Source organism: Excalfactoria chinensis, chromosome 3, assembly GCF_039878825.1.
Source record: "Excalfactoria chinensis isolate bCotChi1 chromosome 3, bCotChi1.hap2, whole genome shotgun sequence".
In the NCBI taxonomy this organism is placed as follows: domain Eukaryota; kingdom Metazoa; phylum Chordata; class Aves; order Galliformes; family Phasianidae; genus Excalfactoria; species Excalfactoria chinensis.
In genome coordinates this window covers 5,726,765-5,754,030 of record NC_092827.1, presented here as the reverse complement: position 1 = coordinate 5,754,030, position 27,266 = coordinate 5,726,765, and the positions used below count along the sequence as shown (strand labels likewise).

Sequence of the window (27,266 nt, the reverse complement as noted above, 5' to 3'; positions counted from 1 at the left end):
TCCCGTGTGGTAGGCACCCAAAATATTGTAGAAAAGGTGTGAGTGTGGCGTGCGTGTTGTCCGCCGCGTCCCCGCCGGTGCTTCTGCTCCGTGTCACCGCGCGCGGCGCTGCTGGCAAGGAGGGAGGGAGGCGCGGGCGGCGCAGCTCCGAGCAGCAGGGACCCAACGAACGGAAAAACCCAGCCAGAAAAGAGCGGAAAACGGAAAAGGTTACCCCGAAAAAAAATTAAAAACCCTTTTGGTTGGTTGGTCGTCTTTTGCTTTCTTTCTTTGTTTTTTTTTTTCCTCTTTTGTTTTTTCCTTTCGTTTTTTTTTTTGTTTGTTTGTTTTCCTTTTGTTTTTGTTTTTTTTTTTGCCTTTTTCGCTTCGCTTTTTACTTGTTTCCTCACTTTGTTGTTTTCTTCTTTTGCGTCGTTTTTTTCCCCACATTTCCTTTTTAGGCGCTTTGATTCCCCCATTGGGTTTGGTTTCTTTTTTTCTCCGTGTTTTGCATTTCCTTGCATTTTTTTTCCTTTTGTTATTCCACATTTCGGTGTCGTTTTTTTTTTTTTTTCCCCTTTGTTTTGCTTTTTTTCCCCCCACGTTTTTATTCCCATTTTTGTTTTCCCATCTTCTGTTTTTCCGCATTTTGCTTTTTTTTTTTTTCCCCGTTGTTTTGTTTCCTTCCCGCATTTTGTTTGGCCACAATTTGGGTTTTTCCCACCTTTTGATTTTTCCTTTTGGTTCCTATTTCTGCATTTTGGTTTTTTCCTTCCGTTTATTTCCCCGTTTTGATTTCCCACGTTGCGTTTTTATCCGTATTTTCTTGTTTTCTTTTTCCTTCTGTTTTGTGGGCTTTTTTTCTTTCTTTTAGTTTTCCTTTTGTTTTCTTTTTTTTTTCTTTTTTCTTTTTTTTTTTTGTTTGCTTTTTTTTCCTTTGTGTCCTGGTGCGATTTATTTCTGAATTTTTAAAAAAATTTTTTAATTTTTTTTTTTTTTTCTCCTGGTTTTAAATAGGCTGAAAGCTGATCGTTGGGGATGGGGAGGCCCCGAGCCCTGCGCTCGGGGAGGCGCGTGCCAGCGGCCGCCGCGCCGTGCTCCCGTCTCTCTGCTGGGTGCTGGCTCTTCTCTCGCTCCGCGTTTTCTCTTCTCTTGGCATGGATGGTTCGGTTCCGACGCGCTCCGTGGCACAGTCCCCGTCCGGCTCTCCTAAACGCAGGCGAAGTACTCTTTGAGGGGCGCAAAGAGGTGGCGGATCACCGGCACGCTCCAGGATCTGCCGAGCAGTCTCTGCCGGGCCAGGCGGCTCATGTTGGACACGTCCGTGTAGTGCACCGGGAAGCCAAACACCCTGTGGGACAGGGAGACACAGGGTCAGCTGGGTGGCAGCGGGGCAGACGTGGAGGTCCCATGTGCCTCCTGGAGGTCCCATGTGCCATGGAGGCACGGCGTATGGAGCTGTGCCATGGAGCCCTGGCACATGTGGAGCCGTGCTGCGGAGATATGGCACGTGGAGCATCACCATGCAGAACTGTGTCACAGAGGTTTGGCTCATGCCATGGAGGCACTCAGGACATGGAGCTGTGTTGCAGAGCCACAGTGTGCAGAACTGCACCATGGAGGCACGGCATGGCACACCGCACAACACTGTGCCATGGAGGCTCAGCTTGGCACACAGAGCTGCACCACAAAGGTTTGGTACGTGCTCTGGATGTTCAGCATGTAGAACTGCACCACGGAGGCTCAGTGTTCAGAACAGTGCCCTCGGGCTCAGCAGCGCGGAACTTTGCCATGGAGGCTCAGCACATGAAGATGCCTCCCACCGCCCCCCACCCACAGTACCTCTCCATCTCCGTGCACCACAGGATGTCTTCCTTCTCGTTCATGAAGACGGGGAAGTGCTGGTCTTTGCCCTGCTTGATGGAGTTGGAGCGAGTGGTGATGGTTCTCACTTTGCTGAACTGCAAGAGGCACAGGCTCATTATCACCAGGTGCGGCACCCAAAGGGCTATGCCATCCCCATGAGCACAGCCGGGCACCAAAACCCCCAGGGGATGTGGCAAAGCCCCCATGATGTCACCCCATGGGCTGACCTTGGCTATCCTGCCGTGCTCCAGGCACTCCTGGAGTTCCAGCTTGTCATTGACCGTGGACGCCAGCGGCCTGAGAAGGACAGAGGTTGGAATGGGGTAGCAGTATTATGTCTCCACTTTCCCATGTGGGGGCTTCCCAAAAGAGTTTGTTGGGTACCCCTGTCCCCATGTGGTGACTCCTCAGGATGAGTTTGTTGAGTCCCCATGTCCCCACATCTCAAGTCCCCACGCGGTGGCTTCCCCGAAGAGTTTGTTGGATCCCCATATGGTGGCTCCCCAGGAAGAGTTTGTAGGGGATGGCTGCAGCCATGTGAGAAACATCAGTGCCCACTGCCCACGGGGATTTTAGGGACTCCAGGGGGCTGCAAAGCCATGTTGGCACCCAGCATTAGATCCAGGCCCTGTGGGCTGCCATAAACACACATACATGGGATTGGGGGGCTCTCACCAACCTGTTCATACCGGGAAGGTTACCCCAGAAGTAACGGGCCCGGTGCGCCGCAGACACCTCTTTGGCATCAATCATGACAGGGTTAGACTGGCAGAACAGAGAGAGGTCAGGGGTTACTGGGGGCTCTGCAAGGCCCAGAGTGCCCTATAAGATGGTGATATGGGAATATGGGGATATGGGGAGGCACTGACCTCGAGGAAGCGCGAGATGTCCCTTTTGTCGCTCACCCCCATGGCCACCACATTCTCAAAGAGCCAGAAGAAGGGTCGGTCGTCACCCTCCTTGGGCCGTGCTTCATGCAGGAGGCGGTAGAACTCAAAGAAGAGGCGCCCAGTGCCCTCTGGGCAGGAGAGAGAGGCATCAGCAGAGGGGTTGAGGGGAGTGACGGGGACGTGGTGAGGGGACACTGATGGAGACACACTAACAAGGAAATGGCAAAGAAATGCGGAGGGGACACGGCAAGGGGATACAGTGATGGGGACAAGGAGCAGATATGGTGAGGGGATGGAGAGGGGCCACAGTGATGGGGACACTGTGAAGGGACATGATGAGAGGATACAATAAGGGGATGCAGCAAAGGATGCAGTGGGGGGACATAATGAGGTGAGGAGACAAGGGGATGCAGTGATGGTGATGCAGTGAGGGGACATGGCGAGGGGATATGGAGAGGACATGGCCTTACCGTACAGCCCTTTCCTGGCTGGGTTCACTATAGAGAGGTCGTTGCAGGGGCTGCCCCCGATGACCAGGTCAAAGGGGCCCCACTCCTGTATCTGGGGGAGGAAGCATGCGGTGAGCTGTGGGATGCCCCATAATGTGGGGATGCCATGGGACAGTGGGATAGGGGCATGGACCTGGGATCTGTACTGTATTGGAGGGGACGTACGTGTTTCTGGGTGACATTTCGGACGTCACCGACGTACATGATCTTGCCCTGGTGCCTCACCATGCCCACAGTGATAGAGTCCTCGCACACCTCGGAGGCAATATAGCGGTCCACCTGGATGCCCAGGTCCTTCAGCACCAGCAGGCCTGTGAGCAGTAGGGACAGGTTGGCAAGCAGCAGGATGGGGGTCTCAGCCCACCTCCCTGTCCCACGTGTCCTGCCCTATCCCTTCCCACCTCTCCATCCCATTCCATTCTGTCCCATCCTGTGTCAATTCCTTGTTCTAACCCATTCCATCCCAATATGTCCCATCCTGTCCCATCCCATCCCCAACCCATCATATCCCATCCCGTTATGTTCCATCCAGACCTATCTCAACTCATCAAATTCCATTCCCTTCCATCCTGTCCCATTTCCTCCCATTAGGTCTCAGCCCATGCCATCATGTCCCAGCCCATCCCACCGCATTCCATCATGTCCCATCCCATTACATTACATCCAACCTCATCCTGTTCTGTCCAATCCCACCTTATCCCGTCCTGTTATGTTCAATCTCATCCCATTACATCCCACCCCATCCCACCCAGACTCATCCCACTCCGTCCCCTTATGTCTCACATCCTGTCTCTTCCCATCACGTCCAATCTTATGTCACTTGCCCATCCCATTCTGCTCCATTCAGTCCCATTCCAACCCATGACATTATGTCTCATCCCACTCCATCCCATTACATCTTCTTCCCTTATATTCCATCCCACCTCCCCATCCTGTCTCACCCCAACCCCCCAGATCATCCCATTCTCCCAGAGGGTGGATGCCACCATCCAGCTGCTCCCAACCCCATAGACTCACCGGTGGCGATGCCATCGAACAGTGACAGCACACGGATGGGCTTCCTCTTCTCAGCGGGGACGGGTGGGTACACCTTTGGCGGATCCTACAAACAATGGGGCACAGATATGAGGCTGGGGCAGCAGGGCCACAGGATGGGGGGGGTCTACAGGGTGATGGGGGGCACTCACAAACTCCTGGTCGTGGTTGTTGGCGAAGAACATCTGGAGGCGCGATGGCCAATCTTCACGCCGCCGCAGGAGCCCATAGACACCCTTATGGCCGCACATGTAGCAGTTCCAAGGGTCCTCCTTGATGGCCGCCTGTGCAGCCCCCGGCCCCACCAACAGGTCCACACACTCCACACAGAAACACCTGGGGTGGGGGGTACGTGTCAGGGTGGGAGTCCCAGTACCCCCCGCACACACTGCATTGGTGAGAGTCCCAATCTTGGTGGTGCGCCATCACCTCCACCATTTCATCTCTATTGGACAACCCCTTTGCAATGCAAGCCCCCACACTTTGTGGTGCCCCTCCAGCCCCACAGAAGCACCCCCAGCTGCTCCCCCCACCTGCAGCAGTTGTTGTTGCCACACATGAGCACCTCACGCCCACCACAGCAGATGGTGCAGTAGGACTGGTATCCGTCGTCGTCGTATTGGTACGCACACTCCAGAAAGCAGTTCTGGGGATGGGGGGCACAGAGTCAGTGTGGACCCCCCGCCCCACAGCCCTGTGTGGGGCTGTGAGACCCCCACCTCCCTGCACATACCTTGCAGTTTTGGCACATTCCCCCAATGAACAGAGGGTGCTCCAGGGTGACGTTGAGGCTCCCACAGGAGATGCAGATATCTGGGGTGGCACACAGGGAGGGAGGGGGCAGTAAATCACAGTCCCCCACCACAGCACCCCCAGAGCCCAGAAGGACTGCCCCACTTCTTGCCAAGGCTCAGCCATGCCCACACTGGAGAACCCCAAGGACCCAGAGATGGCAGTCCTGAAGGGGTGGGGGAGCAGAGCCCCAGAGACCCCCCCTGACCATGGGTTGGAGGCTGTTCAGGGCCCACCCAGGCCCACCACTGTCAGGAGGTGTTGGAGGCTGTGCGCAGTGCTCACCTTCAATGTTTCTGCATTTCTGCCGCACCTCGTAGACCAGTCGCTCTGTAGGGGGAGAGGTACTCAGGGTTGGGGGTTAGGGGTGAGGGAGGAACCCCTCTGTGCCCCCAGCCCTGCTTGAGGGGTATCCAGGGTGAAGGGACCCCATTATGGGCACTCCATCATGGACACCCCACTATGGGCACTTCACCAGGGGTTCTCCATTATGGCCACTCTCCATTGTGGGCACCCCACCACGGTCAGCCCCACAGACATAGGGCAGCCCCAGAACACAGCCCATTGCAGACCCATTGGGATCTGTGGATACCTCGGGTGCGCTCATCGATGATCTCCTTGACCTTGGGTTTCTCTGTTGTGCTTTTCCGGGGCTTTTTGGCAGGTGGGGGTGGCGCGTAGGCAGCGGCTTCTGGCTCGACCCACATCTCTGTGTAAACTTCTTTGTAGGGGTTGCGCTCCTCTGTGAGGCAATAGGGGGTTGTGAGGTTGTGAGCAGGCACCGTGGATGGAGATGGACCCCTTGTCCCCATGCCTGTCCCACTGCTTACCCTCGGGGGGCTCCAGGCCCTTGGGGCCAGAGGGCTGGAAACCACCCAGCGCCCACTCGATCATCTGCTTGTTCTGGATCTCCACCACCTTGGAGGTGTCAGTCTCGTCATTCTCGGGGCACGCTGGGAAGATCTTTCCTGCTCTGCTGCTTGCCACCTGCGTGGGAGCCACCAGCACTGTGTCACCTTCTGTGTCCCTTCCTGGTGCCACCCCGTAGATGCCAACCCCCAGAGACACATGCACTGAGTGCCCATGTACTCAGCAGTGACAGGTCTTTGTGCCCCCTCCTGCTTTCACTCCATAGATGCTGGCTCCCACCTACCCCAGCCACACGTGCACCGAACGCCATGCCCTCAGCAGTGCCACGTCCCTGATGTCCCCTCCCAGTGCCACCAGTGCTCACCTGTAGCACCTCATAGATGGCTTTGCGATACATGGGCTGCTTGTTGTAGGTGGCCTGGTGGAAGGCGCTGGAGAAGGAGCTGAGAGGCAGGAGCTTCTCCACACAGACCTGCGGGAGGGGACGTGGTGGCCATCACCCAAACAGGGACGCACCAAGGTCGGTGTGCACGGAGCAGGGATGCCACTCACCACTGAGAACTTGCCATCCCCGAACCACATCACCCAGCGGGTGCCCTCGGCTGCACGGCTGCGTCCCGTCATCCACCAGGACACGATGCGCCCCGGCCACCAGGAGAAGCCACGCAGCTTGCCCCACACCAGCTCACCGATGCCAAAGCCCCGACCGTCCTGGGGACAGGGGGAACACAAGGAAGGGACACAGTAAGGGCTGCCCTCGAGTCAGCCCTGATCCCGCACGGTGCTGCTGGTGTGGGATGTGCTCACCTCGTACTCAGGCTCGTCATCTGCTGACTTGGATGTGTTCTTGTCGACGGCATCGGCCACCACAGGCTCAGGCGTGGTGGCCACGTTTGGCGAGGCAGGGTCGGTGGGCTGCTGCGAGGCAGGGGGGCTGGCCTCCTCCTCCTTCTGCGGCTCGGCCCGCGGCGTCTCCTCCACCACGTTCATCACGGCGATCACTTTTGCCTTCTTCTCCGCCTGGTGGAAGAGAGGTGTCAAGGCAGTCCAGGAAGCCTCATCCCATCCCACTGCATGCGTATCCCACCGCATCCTCATCTCATCCCATCCTCATCTCATTGTACTCCATCCCACTGAGGCCCCGCTCAGCCCCGTTGCACTCCATCCCCATCCTAACCCGCCGCATCTGATCCTCACCCCACTGCATCCCATCCCACTGCATCTTCATCCCGTCGCATTCCATCCCACCGCCATTGCATCACATTGCATCCTCATTTCACCCCATCCTCACCTCTATTTGTGTCCCCAGCCTCATCTCCATCCCTTTCCTTCTCCCTGGGCATGGCTGCCCCCCTACACCAACCCAACATGCCACAAGCTGCTCCCCCTTGTTCCCATGCCTCAGTTTCCCCCCGCACTGTTTATACCCCAATACCTGGCCAAGCTGTGCCAAACCCAGCTGAGCTGGACCAGACCTGGGCCAAACCATGCCAAACTCAAGAGAGGCTGGACTGGATTGTGTCAAACTGTGCCAAACTCAGCAGAACTGGACCAAACGGTGCAGAACCCAGCCAAGATGGACTGGACCGTGCCAAACTGTGACAAAATCCACTAAGCTGGACCACACCGTGCCAAACTCTGCCAAACCGAACCAGACCCAAGCCAAACCGTGTCAAACTCAGCCAAGTTGGACCGCACTGGACCAAACCGTGCCAAACTCATCTCGAGACGGCCCAGACTGGATTAAAACACCCCGAACTCTGCCGACCTGTCCAACCCATACCAAACTCCGCCGAGCCAGCCCGGACCAATCCAATCTGTGCCAAACTCCACCACGCGGAGTTCAACCCAAACCGTACCAAACTCAATCGAACCGGTCCGAGCTGTGCCAAGCCGTGCCGGGCCGAGCCGTGCCACCCCCGCGCCCACCCCACGAAGGCACCTACCCATGCGGGCTGAGCGCTGCGGCCGGACCGAACCGAGCCGAGCCGAGCCGTGCCGTGCCGAGCCGGGGGCACGGCCGGCGGTTCTTTGTCTGGGAACTCCGGGTCACATGGTCCCAATCGGCCCGGCTGGTTGGCTGCGGGGCACCCGGCTCGGCCCGCCCCCCCCGCACGACTCGGTCCGGCCCGGCCCGGCCCGAAGGCTGCCCTTTGTCCCGGCGGTGCGCTCCTTTCGTGGACAAAGGGGGACGGCTCTGCAGCCCGGCCTTGGGGTGCCACTGGGGGGGATGGGGGCTCGGCTCTGCACCCCAAAGCGGCTGCGTCCCGACAGCACCGTGTCCCATGCGTGTCCCCGGAGAGCCGCGTGTCCCCAAATGAACCTCAAACGAATCTCAGCAGCACCCCGAAGTAACTCCGGGTACCTCAAAGAGTCTCACCAGACACACAAACGTCCCCTGCGTGCCCCCAAAGAGCCGCGTGTCCGCACTGCATCCACCCAAGCATCAGCCCAGAGTAAATCGCCCCAACACCCCGAAGCATCCTTCCCAACATCCAGATGCCCCCCGACTGTCCCCAAGGTGTCCCCAAAGGCACCCAACTGAGCAGCACTCCGAGGCACACCTGGACACCCCAAACTGCATTCCCACGGGCTCGCAGCCCCACACCGCGCCACCACCTCTGTCCCAAGGCGTGGGGATCCCAAGAGCTGACGCAGCCCTGGCACCTCGAGCTCCGAACCCACAGCGGAGTCCCGTTGGGGCAGAGAACCCCACACCGGCGGCACCCACCATGCCATGCACCCACAGAGCCGTGCCACGCGTATCCATTCCCACCCATGCCCACTCCCACGCGTGCCACCTCCACGTTTCCATTGCCACGCGTGCCATCTCCACGCTCCCATTCCCACCCGTGTCCACTCCCACGCGTCCCCACCCCACACACCCATCTCCGCACGTCCACCCCCACGCGTGCCCGTCCCCCGTCCATGCCTGCTCCCACACGATCCCACTCCTCAGCCCCATGGTCATGCTGCGGCCGCGCCGTCTCTGCGTGGAGTCGCGACGCGGCCGCAGCGTGCGCTTGGTGGTGGCACCGCCGGGGATGGGCTTTGCCATGCGGCACCGCGCCATGCTGCGAGGAGCCGAGCCTTCGTCGGATGCGGGATGAGCGCGGAGATGGAGACGGCACGGCTCTGGGATGGGACTGACGCGATGAGCTCGGGGTGCCAGCACCCAGCTCAGTGCCCACCCCCCAGTGTCCCCAGCGCAGGGCTGAGTCACTCAGGGTCCCTTTGTGTTGCAGATAGAAGGGACAAAGGGAATGGCCGTGGGCCCCGGGCAATGCAATGAGGGCAGAAGGGGATGAGGTGGGGGTGGCAGCAGGGCCCCTGGTCCTGTTCCCATCCCCACTGCTGGCTGCCTGCTACCCCCACTCTTCCCAAGCATCTGGAACTCTTAAGATCCCCACGGCGCAGGAATTCCAAGGTAAGGAGACCCAAATGGCACAGGGATGCTGTGACATTGGGATCCTCATGGCATGAGAATTCCACTGCACACAGATTACTATGGCACAGGGACTCCTATGGCATTGGGATCCCCACAACACAGAAATTCTATTCACGAGACTCCACAGCATGGAGACATTACAGCACAGGGACCCACATGGCATAGGGACACCATGGCACAAGGACCTCCATGGCACAGGAATGCCATGGCATAGGGACATCACAGCACAAGAGCCCTCATGGCACGGGAATTCCACAGCACAAGGACCCCCATGGCATGGGAATTCCATAGCACAGGGACATCACAGCACAAGGACCCCCACTGCACAGGGACCACCATGACACAGGAGCCCCCATGGCATTGGGATCCTCACAGCACAGAAACTGTATGGCATGGGGACTCCATAGCATGGGGAATCTTATGGCACAGGGACCCCTATAGCATGGGAACATAATAGTACAGGGACCCACATGATACTGGGACTCTCATGGCATGGGAATTGCACAGCTTGGGGACTCCTATGGCACAAGGATCCCTATGGCACAAAGACTCCCATGGCATTGAGACCCCCATGGCATGGAAATTCCATGGCATGCACATCCCGTGGCATGAGGACCCCCATGGCACAGAGATGCTCATGGACACCCCAAGCACGAGGAGCCGCAAGGCACAGGGGCTGTCTCTTGGGAAAAATCACTCAGGCCCTGCGCAGCACATAGGAAAACCAAGAGAACTTGGACAACCACGGCATGCAGCATAGTGGGAGGATCTGCACTGCCCGTACTTGGGTGGGGGGACCCCAGGATCCAGGAGTGACATAAAAAGTACCCAAGAAAAGCTTCTGTCAGGGGTGAGCACACTGCTAATTCTGCTTGGGGCTGTTCCGCCTTTGTCTTGGGAAGGAGCAGGGCAGGAGAGGGAGGAAATGTCCCATCCGCTGACTATTAACGCAGAGATAAGCAGAGATTGGCACATCCCTGCGACTGGCAGATTGGCCTTCCTGCCCTCGGGTCACAGACATCCTGTCCCCATCCCAAGCCATCCCATCCTATCACATCCCCGTCACCATCACTGTTGCCACAACCAACATAGTCGCTATCTTCCTTGCCATCCCATCCCAATCAAACCCAACACGGCTTACCCCAACCTCATCCCCTTACCATCACCACTGCCACTGCTATCTCTATCCCCATTGCCATCGCCATGCCCATCCTCACCCCATCCCTGCCCCGTCTCCATCTTATCCCCATCCAATCCAATCCCAATCCGACTCACTCCATCCCCATTGTATAGCCACATCCCACACGCACCCTTGTCCTATCCTATCCCCGTCCCATTGTTTCTCCACCTCCATGCTATCCCTGTCCCATCACCACTGAGATCTCCATGGCGATCATCACGGTCACCCCCACTGCCATCCCCATCTCCACCCCTAACCCCATCTTTGTCCTGTCCCATCCCATCTTACTCCCATCCCATCTCACAGCCGGCACAGCGTTATCATAGCATACCAATGTCAGGCAGTGGCGGTCCCCAGCCCTGAGCTCTCTCCACACCCTACATCAAGCAAACCCCATGGGAACGCAGCTGGAAGGGGACACTGTCCCCTTGGCCGTGGGCACCTCCCGTTCACGTTGCCACCAGCACAGGGTGACAACTGGCAGCCAGGCTGTGAGAGCCACGGGAAGCACATTGAGTGCGGCTCAGCCTTTCTCCCCGTAATGAAAACACTTCGTCTCGTTAGAAAAATAAAGGAATTACACGTGGCCAAAATCGGGATTGTTTGAGGAAGAGGAACTGCTGAAAAGATGTACTTTTTTTTTTAAAGTATTTTTCCCCAATTATTTTTGGCCGCTGAGTGCTGCTGGCTGACCTGAATCTGTGTTTATTTGGCGAGGGAACGATGTGCTGGGAATGTGGTGCTTGGTGCAAGAACTGCACTGGGACAGAGCCAAGTCCCATGCAGGACAGAGAGCATGGGGAGCCACTGCCACCAGCGTCCTCACAGTGCAGAGGGGCTGAGACCCCTCCAGTACACCCGCAGAGCAATCAGCCATGGCCTGACCTTGCTGTGCCTGTGGGTACACCAAGGCTGCGCCAGCTGTGCCCTGTGGGGATGCAGGGATGCAGGGACACCGTGGCTGTGCCCCATCTCCACCACCCCCAGACCCTGCTCTGGTCCCTGGAGAGACACAGCACGGTCACTGTACCCACACCACGGCACCGTCCTGCTGTCCCCAGGGCTGGTATTGTCTGGCTGTCACCACGTCCTCACCTCCCTCTTCCAGCGTGCCAGCCACTCGTCGCGCTTCCTCTTGCTGATGTAGTAGGGGTCCCCTGCCTGGAAGGTGTGCCGCTGCATGGGGCGCTGCCGCAGGCTCGACTCCCAGCCCAGCCCACCCCGCAGCCGCCCGCGGGAACCCTGTGGGGAGAGAGTGGGGTGAGGGGGGGGCAATGGGGGCTGCGGCACCATCACCCCCTCCTTGTGAGCAGACTCACACGCACGTGCAAACATGCACACATGACGTGCACTCACAGTTCTGCACGCGCACAGATGCACAAAGGGCTGCACACACTCGCGCCTCCACTTCCGTGCCCACTGACACACACACAGCTGTGTGCCCACACACGCAGGTGCACACACACAAACACACACTCACATCTGTGTGCACTCTCACACGCGCACACGCAGTCATGCACATCACAAACACACACATATATACACACACGGAAGCACATGCAGTTACGTGCACACACACTTGCCTCCATTTTCAGGCTGTCGAAGTTGTTTTCCTCCTTCTCCTCTTTGCCTGCACACAGAGCAGAGCAGCCATCAGTGCCGTGCCATGGGGTGGGACGTGGGCAGGGCTGGGGGGCAGCTCTGGCTGTAGGGGGGCCTTGGGGCACGCAGGGGAAGTGGGGCTGGGGTGGTTTCCTGCGCTCTCGGCCCCTTGCGCAGAGCTGCAGGTACGCACAGAGCCGCTGCCGGGAAAGCAGCTAAAAATAACCCCACTGTTTCTGGGGCTGCAAAACCGCCGGGTGACGCGGCTGCGGGGAGGGGGGAGCGGTGACACCGGCTGGGCACCGGCACCGTGTCCCTGCGGGTCCTCGGTGCTGCACGCCCAGCTCACTTGTCCTGCCTGTGGACGGTGCGGGGCTGCGGGTGGGGAAACTGAGGCCCGGGGTTGGGGATTGGCCTGTGGGGAAACTGAGGCCCGGGGACCAACTGAAGCGAAGTCTCCACAGGCCTGCGTCCTCAGCACGGGGACAGAGCAAGCGCCAGCACGGGGTGGCATGGAGGGGACAGTGCGGTGGGCTTCTTGCCGCAGAGCTTGAGCTGCAGGGTATGAAAGGGCTCTTTAATGCAGAGGGGAAAGGGCGGAGGAATATGAGCCCCCGGCAGGGAGGTGAAACCCGAGCGCAGCCGCTGGCAGCCACCCCACTCCCTGCAGAGGGTGAGTCACGGGCTGGCCCTGCAGCCAGGTGCAGCGAAGGACTGCGCGGCTCCGGGCCTCCGGAGCAGCCTGCAGGCTCAGCGGGGGATGCAGGTAGCTTCCCTGGCCTGTGTGTGGATGGCTCATCCCCAGCTCACTCATCTCCACCTTGCTCAGCCCCTTCCCAATCTGGCTCATCTCCACCTCACTCATCTCCGCTCTCATCTCGCTCATCTCCATCCCCATCACCCATTTCCATCTGCATCCCCACTACCATCTCCACCTCCATCCCCATTCCCATCTCACTCACCTCCATCCCTATCTCAATTACCTCCATTCCCATCTCGCTTATCTTCCGCTCCATCACTCACCCCCATTTGCATCCCCACTTCCATCTCCATCCCCATCTCCATCTCACTCCATCCCTATCCCAATCACCTCCATCCTCATCTTACTCATCTCTGCACCCATTTTGCTCATCTCCATCCCCATCTTGCTCATCCTCATCTCCATTTTGCTTATCTTCATCCCCATCCCGAATTCTACCTCCATCCCCATCTCACTCATCTGCTTCTCCACCTCTCCATCCCATCTTGCTTATCTCCATTCATCTCTATTTATCTCCGCCTCCATCCTCAATGCCATCTTTACCTCTACTTCCATTTCCATTTCCATCTCCATCCCCATCCCATCTCAAACCCACCCCATCCCATCCCCATTCCCACTTTGCTCAGCTCCATTTCTATTTCCATCCTCATCTCCATCTCTACCTCCACTTCCACATCCATTTCCACCCCCATCCTTATCTCCATCCCATCTCCACATCCATCCCCATCTTGCTCATCTTCACCTCCACCTCCATCTCCACCTTCACCTTCATCTTGTTCATCTTCACCTTGATCTTTACCTCCACCTCCACTTCGTTCAACTCCGTTTCCATCTTGCTCATCTCTACCATTTTTGCTTCCCTCTATCCCAATCTCACTCAGGGTGCCCAGCCCACATCCCGGCTCATTGTGAGACCCCCAAGAAGACACCCTGGTCTTGGTGTCCCCATGCCCAGGTGTGTCCCATCCACGTGCCTCCCACCAGCACCAAGGGTGTGGGCACCAGGAAGGGACCCCAGCACCGCATCCCACCATGCACAACACCTCCGTGGCACATGCGGGACTGCCCATGCAAAGCAGCACAAGGACGCAGGACACGTGTGGGCACATGCAGGAGGACGGTCCCTCTAACCCTCCTGTCCCTTTCCCTCCCATGAGGCATGGAGCCCTTCTTCCTCCTCCTCTTCCTCCTCTGGTGCTGCCGCCCGTACCCCAGCAGGATGGGCAAGGGCCGGGGGTGCCCGGGGGCGCAGTGGGTGCCCCTGAACGCTCAGATCTTACTTTTCTCTGTGGCCTCCAGGAGTTTCCTCCTCCCGCGTTTCTTCTGGGGGTCGGAAGGGGCCAGCTCACCCTCATCGGCCGGGGCGTCCAGGCCCTCCTTGGGGGTGCAGCGGCCGTTCTCCAGCGCCCGGCCCGTCTCGCCATCCGCCAGGCTCTCCGTCTCGTCCTCCTCGGGGCGCCCGCTTTTGGGACTCGTGCCGCCCTCCTCTGTGCCCTTCCACTGGGTTCCGTCCGCCTCCAGGTCCCCGTTGGGCAGTGGCTCGGCAGGGCTGGCCTCTGGGCAGGGAGGGGGGCACTTGGGGATGGCCGCCGTGTCTTTGGGTGTGTCACTGCTTTCCACCTGCAAAACAGAAGGGAAAGGATCGATGATGGGCACAGGGATGCCACCGCCTGTGTGGGGGCTGAGGTCCCCGTCCCCTGGCTGCTGTGTCTAAAGATATGAAGAACTGCAGTGATAATCTGGGGACAAAAAGTTGACTGTGCCAAAAAAAACAACACCCAAGTCCCAGCTCCTGCACAAGGCTGGCAGAGACTGACAGGGCACCATGAGGACCAGGACACATGGGCATGACATAGTCAGACCCAGGATGTAGAACCCTGGTACCCTCAGGGCCCAGACATGCTGTCATGGAAACTGTAAGACCAGGACACACCAATATGGCACCCCCAGGACCAGGAGATGCTGCCATGGAACCATCAGGTGAAGGACACCACGAAGATCAGGACACACACACTTGATACCACAAGTTTTAGGACACGTGAACATGGCACCACCAAGACCAGGATGTGTAGAGGTGACACCACAAAGTCCAAGACATGGGGTTTAGAAATCAGCAATCTTTGTGCTCGGGAACTAGTTGGGCACCTGTGGGATGTGGTGGGTGAGCATCTTTGCATCACTTCTTTGCTTTTCTTTCTCTTCTCTTCCACATCTCCTCTGTTTGTTAAACAATTTCTATCTGACTCACAGGATTTCTTGCTTTTACTCTCCCTTTTCTCTTCCGCCATCCCACTGTGTGGTGCTGAGCTCCTTAAAGCTATCAGCCCACAACACTCTAGAGGCATTATTCCACAACACCATTAACCCATGCTATCACAACACCCCCAGACACTGTGTGGACCTCAATATGCTGCCATGACACCCTGAGGACCAGGTCTGCCATGGCAACCTCAGGACACTGACACACAGCCACAATATCTTGAAGAGCAGGAAACCCCACCATGACATCCCCTGGACCAGAAAGCACAGACCTGGCACCATGAGGACCACTCTGGCCACATGGACATGACATATGCAGGACTACAACACATGGCTATAACACTGGCAAGACCACAACACATGGATGGACGTGGCACCCTCAGCATCACAACACGTGGACCCTGCACCCTCAGAATGGCAACACATGGATGTGACACCCTCAGGATCAGGACACATGGATGTGACATCTGCAGGACCACACACACGGACATGACACCCTCAGGACAAAGACGTGGACATGGCATCCTCAGGGCCACAACACACAAATACAGTCACTCAGGGGGTGGTGATGCAATGGAACAGGTTGCCCAAGGAGGCTGTGGATGCCCCATCCCTGCAGGCATTCAAGGCCAGGCTGGATGTGGCTCTGAGCAGCCTGGTCTGCTGGTTGGAGACCCTGCACGTAGCAGGGGGATTGAAACTACATGATCATTGTGGTCCTTTTCAACCCAGGCCATTCTATGATTCCGTGGTTCTATGGTCTCCTCAGGACAAGGACACAGTGCAGTAGTGCCCTCAGGACCAGGACACACCAGGATGGCACCACCAGTCCCAGGACAAATGGGGATAACCTGAGCAAAGGGGACACCGTCCTGCCCAGCTGGGTGCTGTCAGGACCCTCTGGACTGTCACACCAGGGCTGGGGGACAGTGGTGCAAGAGACAGGTGGAACTGGGGGCATGCACGTGTGTGTGACAGGCAGAGACAGTGACTGTGGTGTGTGTGTGTGTGTGTGCATGTGACAGGAAGAGACAGGGCATGTGACAACAGGACGTGTGACAACTGCGCGTGTGTGTGCATGATGGTCTGAAACCGCCCGTGACGTCTGTGTGTGGGTGTTCATACGTGTGTGTGCACACAGGAGAGGCAGAACCCTGCAACAACCCGATGTGCACACGTGTGTCACGCTAAGCAGGCACAACCAAAGCGTGCAACGTGTGCCAGTGTCAGGGTGACGGCACCAACACCGCCAGCGGGGTCTGTATGTGAGTCAGCTGCTGCTGAGCGAAACACCTGCGTGCCAGCGTCAAGGTGACAGCACCAACACCTCCAGCGGGGTGTGTGCGCACACCAGGCGGCTCAGAGCACGGTGCGCGGCCGGTGCGCGGGGCTGCAGGGGTCCGAAGTGGCCACGGTGACAGTCAGAGCGAAAGGGCCGAGCCCGGCAGGCGGTTTCCGTGGCGAAGGAGAGTGAAAGTGCCGCTGCGTCACCGCGCCATCTCGGCGGTGCGCCGGGCTCGCCCTCCCCCCCGGCACCCCCCAGCTCAGTGCGCCGTCGCTGCCGTAAGCCCAGTGCCACGGGACGGCCCGAAGCGCAGAAGCCCGGCCGTCCCCCGTGCCATCGCTCGTGCGCTCCCTCCCCCGTCCCCGGCAAACTACACGTCCCAGGATGCACCGTACGGTGGCACGGAGCCAGCGACCGCCGCGCTGCCAGCGGGGCTCGGCGTGAGTGGGGGTCCGCGGAGGCGGAAAGCGATCCGTCCCAGCCTCGCCCCACGGGCACCGGCGGGGCCACCGGGTGCTGGAGGACCCCCTGCCCTCCTCCGCTCGCCACATTCTCCCATCCGTTCGCCCGCTCACCCGCAGGAGCCCCCCTCTCCGGGCGTGCCGGGGGGGTCCCGCTGCCGCTTACCATGGCGCATCCCCCGTGGGGTGGGCACGCGGACCCCGGAGCCCTTATGGGGCCGTCTCCTCCCGGTGCTGCTGCAGTGTCCCCACGGCGCTTCCTGCTCGCCCGACCGCGCTCACTTCCTCCGCTGGCGGCTGGGGAAGGCCGGGGCAGGCGGGCAGCAGCTGCGCACGGGGCCGGGAAGGAGGGGACGCGACGCACGGGGGGAGGAACGGGGCTGGAGAGGGGAGGGACGTTGGGTGACGGATGGGGGTCCGGCAGTGCCAACCCAACCGTGGCACGGGGACGTGGGGCACCGAGCCCCGGCTCCATCCCGTCGGCACCCAACGCCGTCCCCGTGGCAGCGCGCAGCCCCCCGCTCTCCTGGGGACGGTGCGACGCTGCGGATGCGCGCACAGGGGGCACGCTCGCTACCGCCACCCTGGTGGCCTTTCCCCGTGCCCACAGTGCTGGCGGAAAGCTGGAGGCTGCCCCTCGGCCGCCCCCGCTGCAGGAAAGCGGCGTCACCGTTCGCCAACCGCCCCCGGCACGGCACGGCACGGGCAGGGGCTCTGCGGGCTGCGTGGGGCGGGTGGACAATGCCAGGAAACGGGTGGGTGTGGGACGTGCACTGCGTCCCCGTGCACGATGGCCTGCCTTGCACGACAACTTCTCTTGCACAACAGCTCACCACTGCATGCTGGACTGCCCTGCACGACATCCGACCCTTGCAGAACGGTGCCCCTTGCATGACAACCTTCCTTGCGTGACCAACCTGACAACCTCCCCTTCATGACAGCTCCCTGCTGCATGCTGGGCTGCCTTGCATGATGTCCTCCCTTACACAATTGCCTTCCCTTCCACGATGGCCTTCTTTACACGACAAACTCCCCTGAACGACAACCTCCCTTGCATGGTGGCTCTCTGTTGCACGCTGGGCTGTCTTGCAGGATGGCCTCCCTCGCACGACATCTGTCCCTTGTATATCCATCCCTTACACACCAACAGGGGAAGGGGCTGTGAATCCACCCTTGCGCCCATCCCTGTCCCAGGGGAAGGCCTGGCTCGCCTGCTGCTGCCTTCCTTCCCACCCACCCTCTTCCTCTGCTCTGCTGGCTCTGGGAACAAGCACTGCCTTCTTCCGCACTCCCCTCCCCGCAGGGCCCCCGCCAAGGACTCTGCTCCACAGCTGTGTGCCCGCAGGGGGACCAGGGTGCACCATGACCAGGATGGTGCTGGGCTCCTGCCTGCTCTGTAGTGGCAAAGCATCATAGGGCAGAACCGCCGCCGTGCATGGCACCAGCTGCGAGGTCACCGGCTGGGGGTGGCCTCAGAGCCACAGCTTGGCATGGCTTGGCATGGCACAGCGTGGCTTAAAGTGACTTGGCACGGCACAGCACAGCTCGTGGTGACTTGGTGGCCCTGGGGGTACTGGTCTCAGGGCCATGGCACGGCACAGCTTGGCATGGCATGGCTTGAAGTGAGTTGGCATGGCACGGCTCAGCACAGAGTGGCATGGTGCTGCCATCAACACCCTGCAGCTCCTTGTCCCCACAGGGTCCCCAGGTGCAGGGGCAGATCCGCCCTGCCCCAGGCCCTGCTCACCTGGCTGACGTCACCCCTCAGGATACATACCTTGGAACACCTGGAAAAACAAATGGTCCTGTTACAGCCGTGCCGGAGGGCTGCCCACCCCCTCCCCAGCTGGGGGTCCCCACATTCCCTCCAAACCCTGGGGCTGGAAAAAGCTCCTTGCCCCGTGGGTCCCCAACGTCTCCATGTGTCCCCATGCTGAGAGGACAGAGCTGCCACCTCTGCAGCACAAGCCCTCGGTGGCACACTCCTGGTGTCCCCACACCAAGTGTCCTCCTCTCTGCCTGGGTCCTGTCCCTCCTATACCTGGTGGTACAGGGCAAGCACAGCACACGGTACCTAGGAAGGATGGGGGTCACACTTCCCTGTGCCCCCTCTGGCACCAGGAGGTGCCACCACTGCCACTGCTGAATTCCAGCCCCAATGTGGGGACCCCAGAGCTGCCCTTCAGAGGGTCAGAGCCCTCCAGGCTTCCCAGCTTGCTCTGTTCCTGGATAACTTCTCCCCACTTGTTCCTGTGCCAGCATTGTTCTCGCACTGAAATAGCTCCCGCCCTCCGTGCTCACCTCCCGTCCCGCTGCATTGATAGCCCCACTGTGCCCCAGGGCTGCACTCCTCATCATCAGAGTCCCCTCATCCCAATGCCATCCCATCACACAGTGCCACACCGCAGTGTTCCTGTCCCACTGAGAAATGTCCAAGTGCAGAATTAACCCTTACTGCAGCCACAAACTTTTGTAGAATTAACCCTTATTTCAGCTGTAAACTTCTGCAAAGAGGTTGCTTGGTGTCCCACGGAGCAGACGGCGCCAATGCTTACTGCAGCCACAACCTTTTGCCAAAAGGTTTTTGGTGTCCCATGGAGAAGACAGTGCCAATGTGCCCGACTGTGGCCATGTGCCCATCCTTGGCAATGGCCAATGCTGCTGGGGGTCCCCTCCTGCTCAGCACTGTCCCCACTGTCAGCATGTATCCCCGTGCCAGGAGGATGGAACTGAAAGCTCTGCCAAAAACAGTGCCCGAAGTCCAATGCCACGTCCCCAAAGCTAGTGCCACACTGGGGTTTGTGCTTTCCTATGCCATACCCTGTGCCAGCAGCTCCGGAGCTGCTCCATGAGGGAACCATTTCCACCACCTATGAGTAGCAGAGCAGGGATATCCCCACTTTGGGTGGCAGTGGGCTGTGGTTCCAGCTTGAGAGAGACAGGGAAAATGGACTTTGGGGATGGCCGTCCCACTGGGCCCCACAGCTCACCTGGGCGTGTTTGCGCTTCCGCCCGGGCCGCCCGGCCTTCCTCATGGGCGTCCCTGGCTCCTGCTTCTCCTCCTTGCTCGGATGCTCCTCCTGCTCCTCTTCCCCCTGTGGGACGGAGACAAGAGCATGGTTATGGGGTTGCAGCTTAGGCATGGCTCCCGCTCAGCACCCATGGGGCAGCATGGTGGCACCCCACACCCCCCCACGCCCCCCCATTTCCACAGACAGGTGGTGGTAGGCACTCACCCCAAATCCCCACGCTCCAGGGGGCTCCAAAGCCGAGCGCGGCCTACTGCAAGGCCTGAAGCCTGCGGTTGCCATGGCGACGCCACACTGCCACCACCGCGCGTGGGGCTGAGGCCTACACCTCCACGTACCCCACAGAGCCGGTGCCTGAGCCTCCGTGCCCCAAACACAGGGCTGGGGCCTACACCTCCATGCCCCCCTGCAGGGCCGGGCCCCCCCCAGTGCCGCCTGCCCCACAGCGGGAACGGGACCGGCTCCGGTCTTATGGGCAGAAGGGCTGAGCCTACAGCCGAGGCCTATGGCGTTGGGGAGCGCTCCACCTGAGCCCCAGAAGATCGCGGTGGTGGCGGCAGCAGAGGCCCAAGGCAGGAAGAGGCCGCGGAGGGGGGAGCGGGGAAGGCGGGGAGGCCGGCGGGGGGGCGGCGAGGGAGAGGCCGGGGAGGGGACGGGAGCTGGCAGGCAGACAGCGCTGGGCCCAGCCGCCATAGCCAGTGTGGGCCTGGCCTGTGGGGAGAGAGCAGGGAGTCAGGGGTGCCGTGCAGGGGGTGACGTGGCCGGGAAACCAGGGCTGAGAAGTAGGGGCACGGCACAGCCTGATGGCACCGGGGCTTGGCCTCCATGAGGCCCCAGTTTCAGGTGGGTGTTTGGGAGGAGGGGTCTGCAGACGTGCTGCCTGCTCCCCCTCTACTGGCAGAGGGCATGTTGGTACCATGCTGACTCCAAACACCCCATGGTACTTGAGGAGGGGGTCTTTGTGCTTCCCCCACTCCAAGCACTACTGCGATTCCCCTCCTGTCCCGGCTGGGTGTGACCCTGGGGGCACTGGTCTCAGATCCACAGTATGGCATGTCTTGGGATAGCTCGAGATGACATGGTAGCCCTGGAGGCACTGATGTCCGGGGCACAGTGTGGCACAGCATGTCATGGCTCAAGGTCACTCGGCATAGCATGGCATGTCGTGGCTTGAGGTGATGTGGTGGCTCTGAGGACACTGGTCTTGGGGCCACAGCATGCCAGGGCTTGGCACGGTGTGACGTGGGACCACTAGGGCTGTGTAGCACAGGGAGGAGGTGACATGGCATTGGAATGCACTGGAGAGCTGGGGGATGTTCTGGGATGCCTAGAGCTTCACACAACACCCAGAACTCCACATAGCCCCAGAGCTCCATGCAACCCCTGGAGCTCTGTGTAACCCCCAAAGCTCCATGCAGCCCCCAGAGCTCCTTGCAGCCCCCAGAGCTCCATGCAGACCCTGGAGCCCTCTGCGATCCCCGCACTGAGCCCCAGGCTGTGCTGCACCCACATGCATCCCACATTGGGGCACTTTGCAGGGTGATGCTCCCCATGTGCACCCTATGGGGCTCAGCGCCGCCCTGCAGCACAGAGCTGGGGCACACCACCAGGAACCCCCAAAATGTGGCAGATGGAAACAGGCACAGGGCTGCAGCCACCAAGCCCCCCCCCCCCCAAACAATGTTGCATCCCCTTGCTGGGAGCTGAGTCACCTCCCCATAAATCACCCCTGCCTCTGTTCCCTGGGGCTCAACGAAGAGCCTGGCGCGTCCCTGCAGCACCACTGCTGCCAAGCAACAGCCCAGAGGGAAACCACCTCCGAGGGGAGAGCTGTGAGCTGTGAGCTGTGAGCTGTGAGCTGTGAGCTGCTGCTGCTGCTGCATGACGCAGTGCCGGCGCCGCGCCCGATGCCAGGTCCTTACTCCTGACTGAAGCAGGGCTGTGGGTGTGGGGCTGGGTGCTGGGACCCCCGTGCTGAGCTGTTGTCATCGGTGTGACCCACAGTGAAGGGAGAATACATCCCTTATGCAGGGGTGACTCAGTGTGTAATGACACGTCCCAGTGGGGTCAGGCTGGGACAGAGCAGTGTGGTGAGGTGATGCCCACACCCAGGCACCAGGACCCCAGGCACTGAGACTCCAAGCATCATTCCTCAGGCACTGGCAATGGGCACAGGGACCCTGGGCATGGGACCCCTGGCACCAGGACCCCAGGCATCGGGACCCCACTGGGACCCCACTGGGACCCCAGGCACCAGGACCCCAGGCATTGGGACCCCACTGGGACCCCAGGCACCAGGACCCCAGGCATTGGGTCCCCAGGCACCCACACTGTGGGGTCCAGCTCATGAGACACAGTCCTGTTGCACCTCTGCCATCCTTATGGGATGAGAGACAGCTGTGGGCACAGCAAGGCACGTGCCGTGGAGCACCACACTATATATATCCCAGAAACAGAATGAGATCTCAGTGTGCCCTTGTGTCCTGCACTGAAGCAGCCCCCAGCTGATGGGCACAGGGACTGACACGGACCGGAGAAACCCGCGTGACCCCGTCCCTGTGCTGCTCATGGCAGGCTGGCATCCAGCTGGCAGCGTCCCCGGTCCCCACGCTGTGACCGGGCCATGCTATGTCCCCTGTGTGCTGGGGACAAACCTCCCCAAGGAAAGGGCAATGCCTTCTGGTAAAGAGAGTGGGCACTTGGCTTTGGGTTTGTCTTCACGTCATGAGGACATGAAGAGGCTGGTGGGGGGCGGCCCAGGACTGCCACTGGGGTCAGGGGCTGTGTGTGCCACATGGGGATGGGGACAGATGTTGTGTTGTCACCAGGACCCACAGTGGGGGTTACCTTTTCCCACTCCAACCCAGCCCCGTGGCAGGGGTCACCCTGCATCCCCGCAGCAGCAGCCGGCGCGGTGCCCCCTCCCCACTGCCCCCACTGCCAGAAATAGCTCAATCCCCACTAATCCCCATGCAGCTCAGCCTAGCTCCCCCTCCCTGCTGCCGCCTCGCTCTGGGGGGAGTGTAGCTGTGGGGTCCCCCCAGTCCCAGAACGGGGCTGTACCTTGTGCATGTCATGCGCCTCGCGGTCTGGTGCGGGGCTGCTGGCGTCGAGGGCTCCGCTGGAGGGCATGGTGCCGAGGGGGGGACACGGGGAGGGGGGCTTGGCACCGCGAGGGGCCCCGCTGCCACCACCACCACCGCCGCCGCTGCGCTCCGGCTCCAAGGAGGGCTCCGGGAGGGGTCAGCCAGCCCTCGTGTGGGTCCCTGCGGGATGCAAAGGGATGGGGTGAGGGGGGAGCAGCGGCCCCCAGCCCCCCGCCGCGCCCCCGAGCGTGGCAATGATTAACATGGCACAGCCTTGACACGGCTGCGCTGCGCCCTGCCTGCGCCCTGGCACGTGGGGTGCGCGGTGTGGGGTGTTGCAGGATGCGCGGTGCTGGGTGTGGGATGCACAGCGTGGGGTGTGTGGGGTGCAGGATGCACAGCGTGGGGTGAGGAGCGTACAGTGCAGGGGGCACAGTGCGTGATGTGGGGGCACAGTGTGGCACAGGGTGCACAAAGTGGGGTGCACAGCGCAAAGCGTGGGGTACACAGGGCACGATGTGGGGCGCAAAGAGCACAACGTGGGGTGCACTGAGCACTACCCGGTGAGGTGCAGGGTGCGCAACGTGGGGTGCTCAGAGCGTGGCACGAGCTGCGTGGTGCACAACGTGGGGGTGCACAGAACACCGTGTGGGGCACACGCTGCAGCAGGCAGGGTGCACGGCGTGCAGTGCGGGGTGCAGGGTGCAGGAGGCGGGGTGCGCGGCGCAGGCAGGGCCCCGCGGGGCTGCGGAGGAGGCGTCAGCCCCAGCACCTGTTGCTATGGAAAACGCTGCCTGCATTAGCCATGGCCGAGGCTGCTGTTGCCTTTGGCACCGGCGCTGCAATTTGTTTCTAGAGCTTTCCAGCCGCAGCTCGTTCCCAGCCAGCGGGGTGGGGGGCTGCCGGGCGGGCAGGGCCCTGCTTCTAGGAACACAAACTCAGAGCCCGGCACGTTCCTCCCGTCCCCTTGGCTGCCTACAGCACGGGGCTGCTGCGGGGGGAGAGGGGGCCCCAACTGCTGCCGGGGCTGCAGCGATCCCTGGGGCCGCGGTGCATGGTGCATGGGGTGGGGGGGCGGCGGGGGGAGGCTATGGGTGATGGGGGCTTCCACCCCTCCCTGGTGCTGTTTGCAAAGTGGGGGGTAGGGGGGAAGAGGAGGGGGTGCAAGCTGGGGGTGCAGGATGCAAGCTGGGGATGCAGGATGGGGAGCTGGACACAGGACTGGGGACCGTGGGGTGCAAGCTGGGGGTGCAGAATGCAACGTGGGGATGGGGGTTGTGAGATGTGGGTGCCAGCCGGGGGGTGCAGGATGCAGGTGCAGGGTGTGGGATGCAGACCAAGGCACAGGACTGGGGAGCAGGGCTGCAGGCTGGGGGAGCAGCACGCAACCTGGGGCTGTGGGCTCTGGGGTGGTGAGTGCACAGGGCTGTGAGTACAGGACGTGGGCTGGGGTGCTGTGCCCCCCCCCCTCCCGTGCCCCCCCACTGTATACAGCACAAGGGCTTTCCCCGGCCCCTCCCTCGCTAGCTGCTAGGGAGCCTCCATGGGGAACCCCGTCCCCATCCCTGTCCCATTCCTGTCCCCATTCCTGTCCCTGCAGCACGGAGTCTGCCATGCCCCATGCCTGCAGCTCTGGGGGATCCCACACTGGTGCATGGCCACACGTCACCGCTGCGGGTGCACGTCCCCAAGGTGCCACACGGACAGCACCACAGCACAGCATGGCACACACTGTGGTACATGGGCATCTCAGCCCCACAGCCCCAAGCAGGCGGTGCACCCCACTGGCCCCCCCATAGCCACATCCGCTGTCACAGGAGGCCACGTGCTGCTGGAGGACATCTGGGGACACCTGGGGACACCCTGTGCCCCCCCCCCACCCCGTATCCCCAGTGTCCCCGATGTCCCCTTGATGCAGCACCTCCAAAATAACACTGCCCCCCAAGCTCCCATAGCCCCCCACAGCGCACACTTGTGGGGCTATGGACCCCCCCCCCCCCCCCCCCTCCATGCCCGCCGTCACGCTCAGCCCCGCGCCGAACCCCCCCCCACCCCCCCGGCTGCCGGAGCCCTTTGATTCCCTTCCAGTCAACATGGTCTCCAAACGCACTAAAAATAGTTGGGCTGCGTACAAAACCCTCCGCACCCGCAGGGCTGCGGGGAAAGGAGGAGGAGGGGTGGGGGGGACACGGAATGAACAAAGCCTGGAGGTGCTGGGGGGGGGGGGGGGGGGAGGGAAGAGGGGGGGAAGGAACCCGACAGCACCCCAAAAACATTCCCCCCCCCCCCCCCTCCCAGCCCCACGGCACGCTCTTACCCCCGCGCTTAGGCCACCGTCACCGCTCTCCTCCAGCACAGCAGCGGGGCATTCCCTCTGCGGGTAGAACCGCGTCCCCTTCTCCCTCCCTAATTCCCTCCTTCCCTCCCTTCTTCCCTTCTGCTTTTCCCCCCTATTTAACCGCCGGCTCTGACCTTACCCGGTGACGGCGGCGGCGGCGAAGCGGGGGGGAACGCGTCCGCCCCAAACCTCTCCGCTGCACGGAGTCACGCTCGGCGGCGGCGGCGGAGGCGGTGGAAGTAGGTTACCTGCGATGATGCACGGCGAGAAAAAAAGGAAAAATCATATAGCTCATCTCCTTCCATCCATCCATCCATCCACCCTCCTCGTATTTCGGGATGCCGACAGCCAAACTCCCCCCCCCCCACCAACCCCCCCCCCCAAATCCCCCACCCCCCCCTCTACCACCCCGGAGCTACCCAACAGCCATTTTAGGTGACGGCAGCAGGGGATGGTTTTTTGGGTTCCCGCAGCCGTGGAAAGGATGCGGGGAGGGAGGGAGGGACCTCCCCGGCTCCCCCCGCCCCGGTGTGCTCTGTCCTAAGGTGACCCGGGGACTGCAGCGTCCCCAGCGCAGGGACGGCTGCTGTGTTGGGAGGGGGTCCCTCTGTGCAGACACAGCGCCTTCATCGCTCTCCAGGAGGCAACGCGCTGCACGCTGCACCCCCAGGGAGCAATGCACCGCACCGTGCTGCACCCCCAGGAGCAATGCACCACGCCATGCTTGCACCTAAGGGAGCCATGCACTGCCCAGCGCTGCAACAGACCTCACAGCACCCCGGGGAAGGGAAGGGGGGGGAATGCACTGCACCACGTTGCACCGTGGGGAGCAATGCGATGCATTGCCTCGCACCCAAGGGAGCAACGTGCTGCGTTGTGTTGCACCCCGGGGAGCAGCGCACTGCCCGGCACTGCAGGGAGCCACGGGCTGTGCCACGCTGCAACAGACCGCACTGCACCCCAGGGGGCACTGCGCTGCATCCTGGGGACCAATGCATTGCACTGCACTGTGCTCCAGGGGGCACCGCGCTGCACTGTGCAACGCTGCGCACGGGGAGCTTCACTACCCCCCCCAGGGAGCGATGCACTGCCCAGCACTGCACTGCCCCGAGCTGCACCCAAGGCAGTGATGATGCACCACACCACACATAATGCACTGCATCCTGGGGAGCGATGCACTGCACAGCACAGAGCGCTGCGCCGCGCTGCACTGCACCACAAGCAGAGATGTGCTGCCTGTGCTGCACACTGCAGAGCACTGCACAGCCCGGCCCTGCGCTGCACTGCACCCCAAGGAGAGCGACGTGCTGCCCTGCACTGCACTGTGCAGCGAGAAGTGCTGCGCTGCATCCCAGGCACCAATGCACTGCTGCGAGCTGCGCCCAAGGGAGCACTGCACTGCACTGCACTGCACTGCACTGCACTGCACTGCACTGCACTGCAGTTGAGAGCAATGCACTGTCCTGCACTGCACGACACTGCACCCCGAGGAGCACTGCACTCTGCTTCGCCCCACGGACTGCTGCACTGCCCCGCACTGCACTGTGCCACACTGCACCCTGGGGCGCAATGCACTGCACGGCGCTGCACCCTGCACAGCCACGCACTGCACCACACTGCACCCTGCAGAGCCCCGCACCGCCCGGCACTGCAAAGCCACGCTGCAAGCAAACCGAAACCCAAGCCTCAGGCCTAAGCAAAGCCTGCAAAGCAGTGACACCGGCAAGGGCACAGCCAGGGATGGGGACACCGGGATGGCCACGGGGACACCGGGAGGGCAATGGGGACACCGGGAGGGGGGACACCGGCGCTTTGGGATTGGTTGTGGGGGATCCTGGGGGGCGCTGGGGGGGCTGACCCGGAGCGGTGCCACCCCC

General features: G+C 61.0%; 1 protein-coding gene across 5 annotated transcripts; it reads right to left on the bottom strand.

Annotated features, from left to right (window-relative positions):
- Positions 1-332: 332 nt before the first annotated feature.
- DNMT3A (DNA methyltransferase 3 alpha) lies at positions 333-26,064 on the bottom strand. 5 transcript variants are annotated; one of them, XM_072333854.1, is made up of 24 exons: positions 25,809-26,064; positions 25,529-25,637; positions 23,029-23,231; positions 19,927-20,031; positions 14,212-14,551; positions 12,153-12,199; positions 11,665-11,811; positions 6,749-6,961; positions 6,494-6,652; positions 6,306-6,413; positions 5,902-6,058; positions 5,664-5,813; positions 5,357-5,401; positions 5,013-5,092; positions 4,813-4,925; positions 4,432-4,615; positions 4,262-4,346; positions 3,410-3,555; positions 3,206-3,296; positions 2,715-2,863; positions 2,525-2,610; positions 2,073-2,142; positions 1,822-1,940; positions 333-1,330 (listed from the first exon to the last, which is right to left on the bottom strand). In XM_072333854.1, exons 3-24 carry the CDS (start codon positions 23,095-23,097, stop codon positions 1,189-1,191), a joined length of 2,805 nt encoding a protein of 934 aa, XP_072189955.1. In that variant the 5' UTR covers positions 23,098-23,231; positions 25,529-25,637; positions 25,809-26,064; the 3' UTR covers positions 333-1,188. The 5 variants fall into 5 exon arrangements, with proteins under 5 accessions (XP_072189955.1, XP_072189954.1, XP_072189956.1 ...); XM_072333853.1 differs by lacking the exon at positions 25,809-26,064 and having other exon boundaries at positions 25,529-25,712; XM_072333855.1 differs by lacking the exons at positions 23,029-23,231; positions 25,529-25,637; positions 25,809-26,064 and adding an exon at positions 20,173-20,516 and having other exon boundaries at positions 14,281-14,551.
- Positions 26,065-27,266: the final 1,202 nt, after the last annotated feature.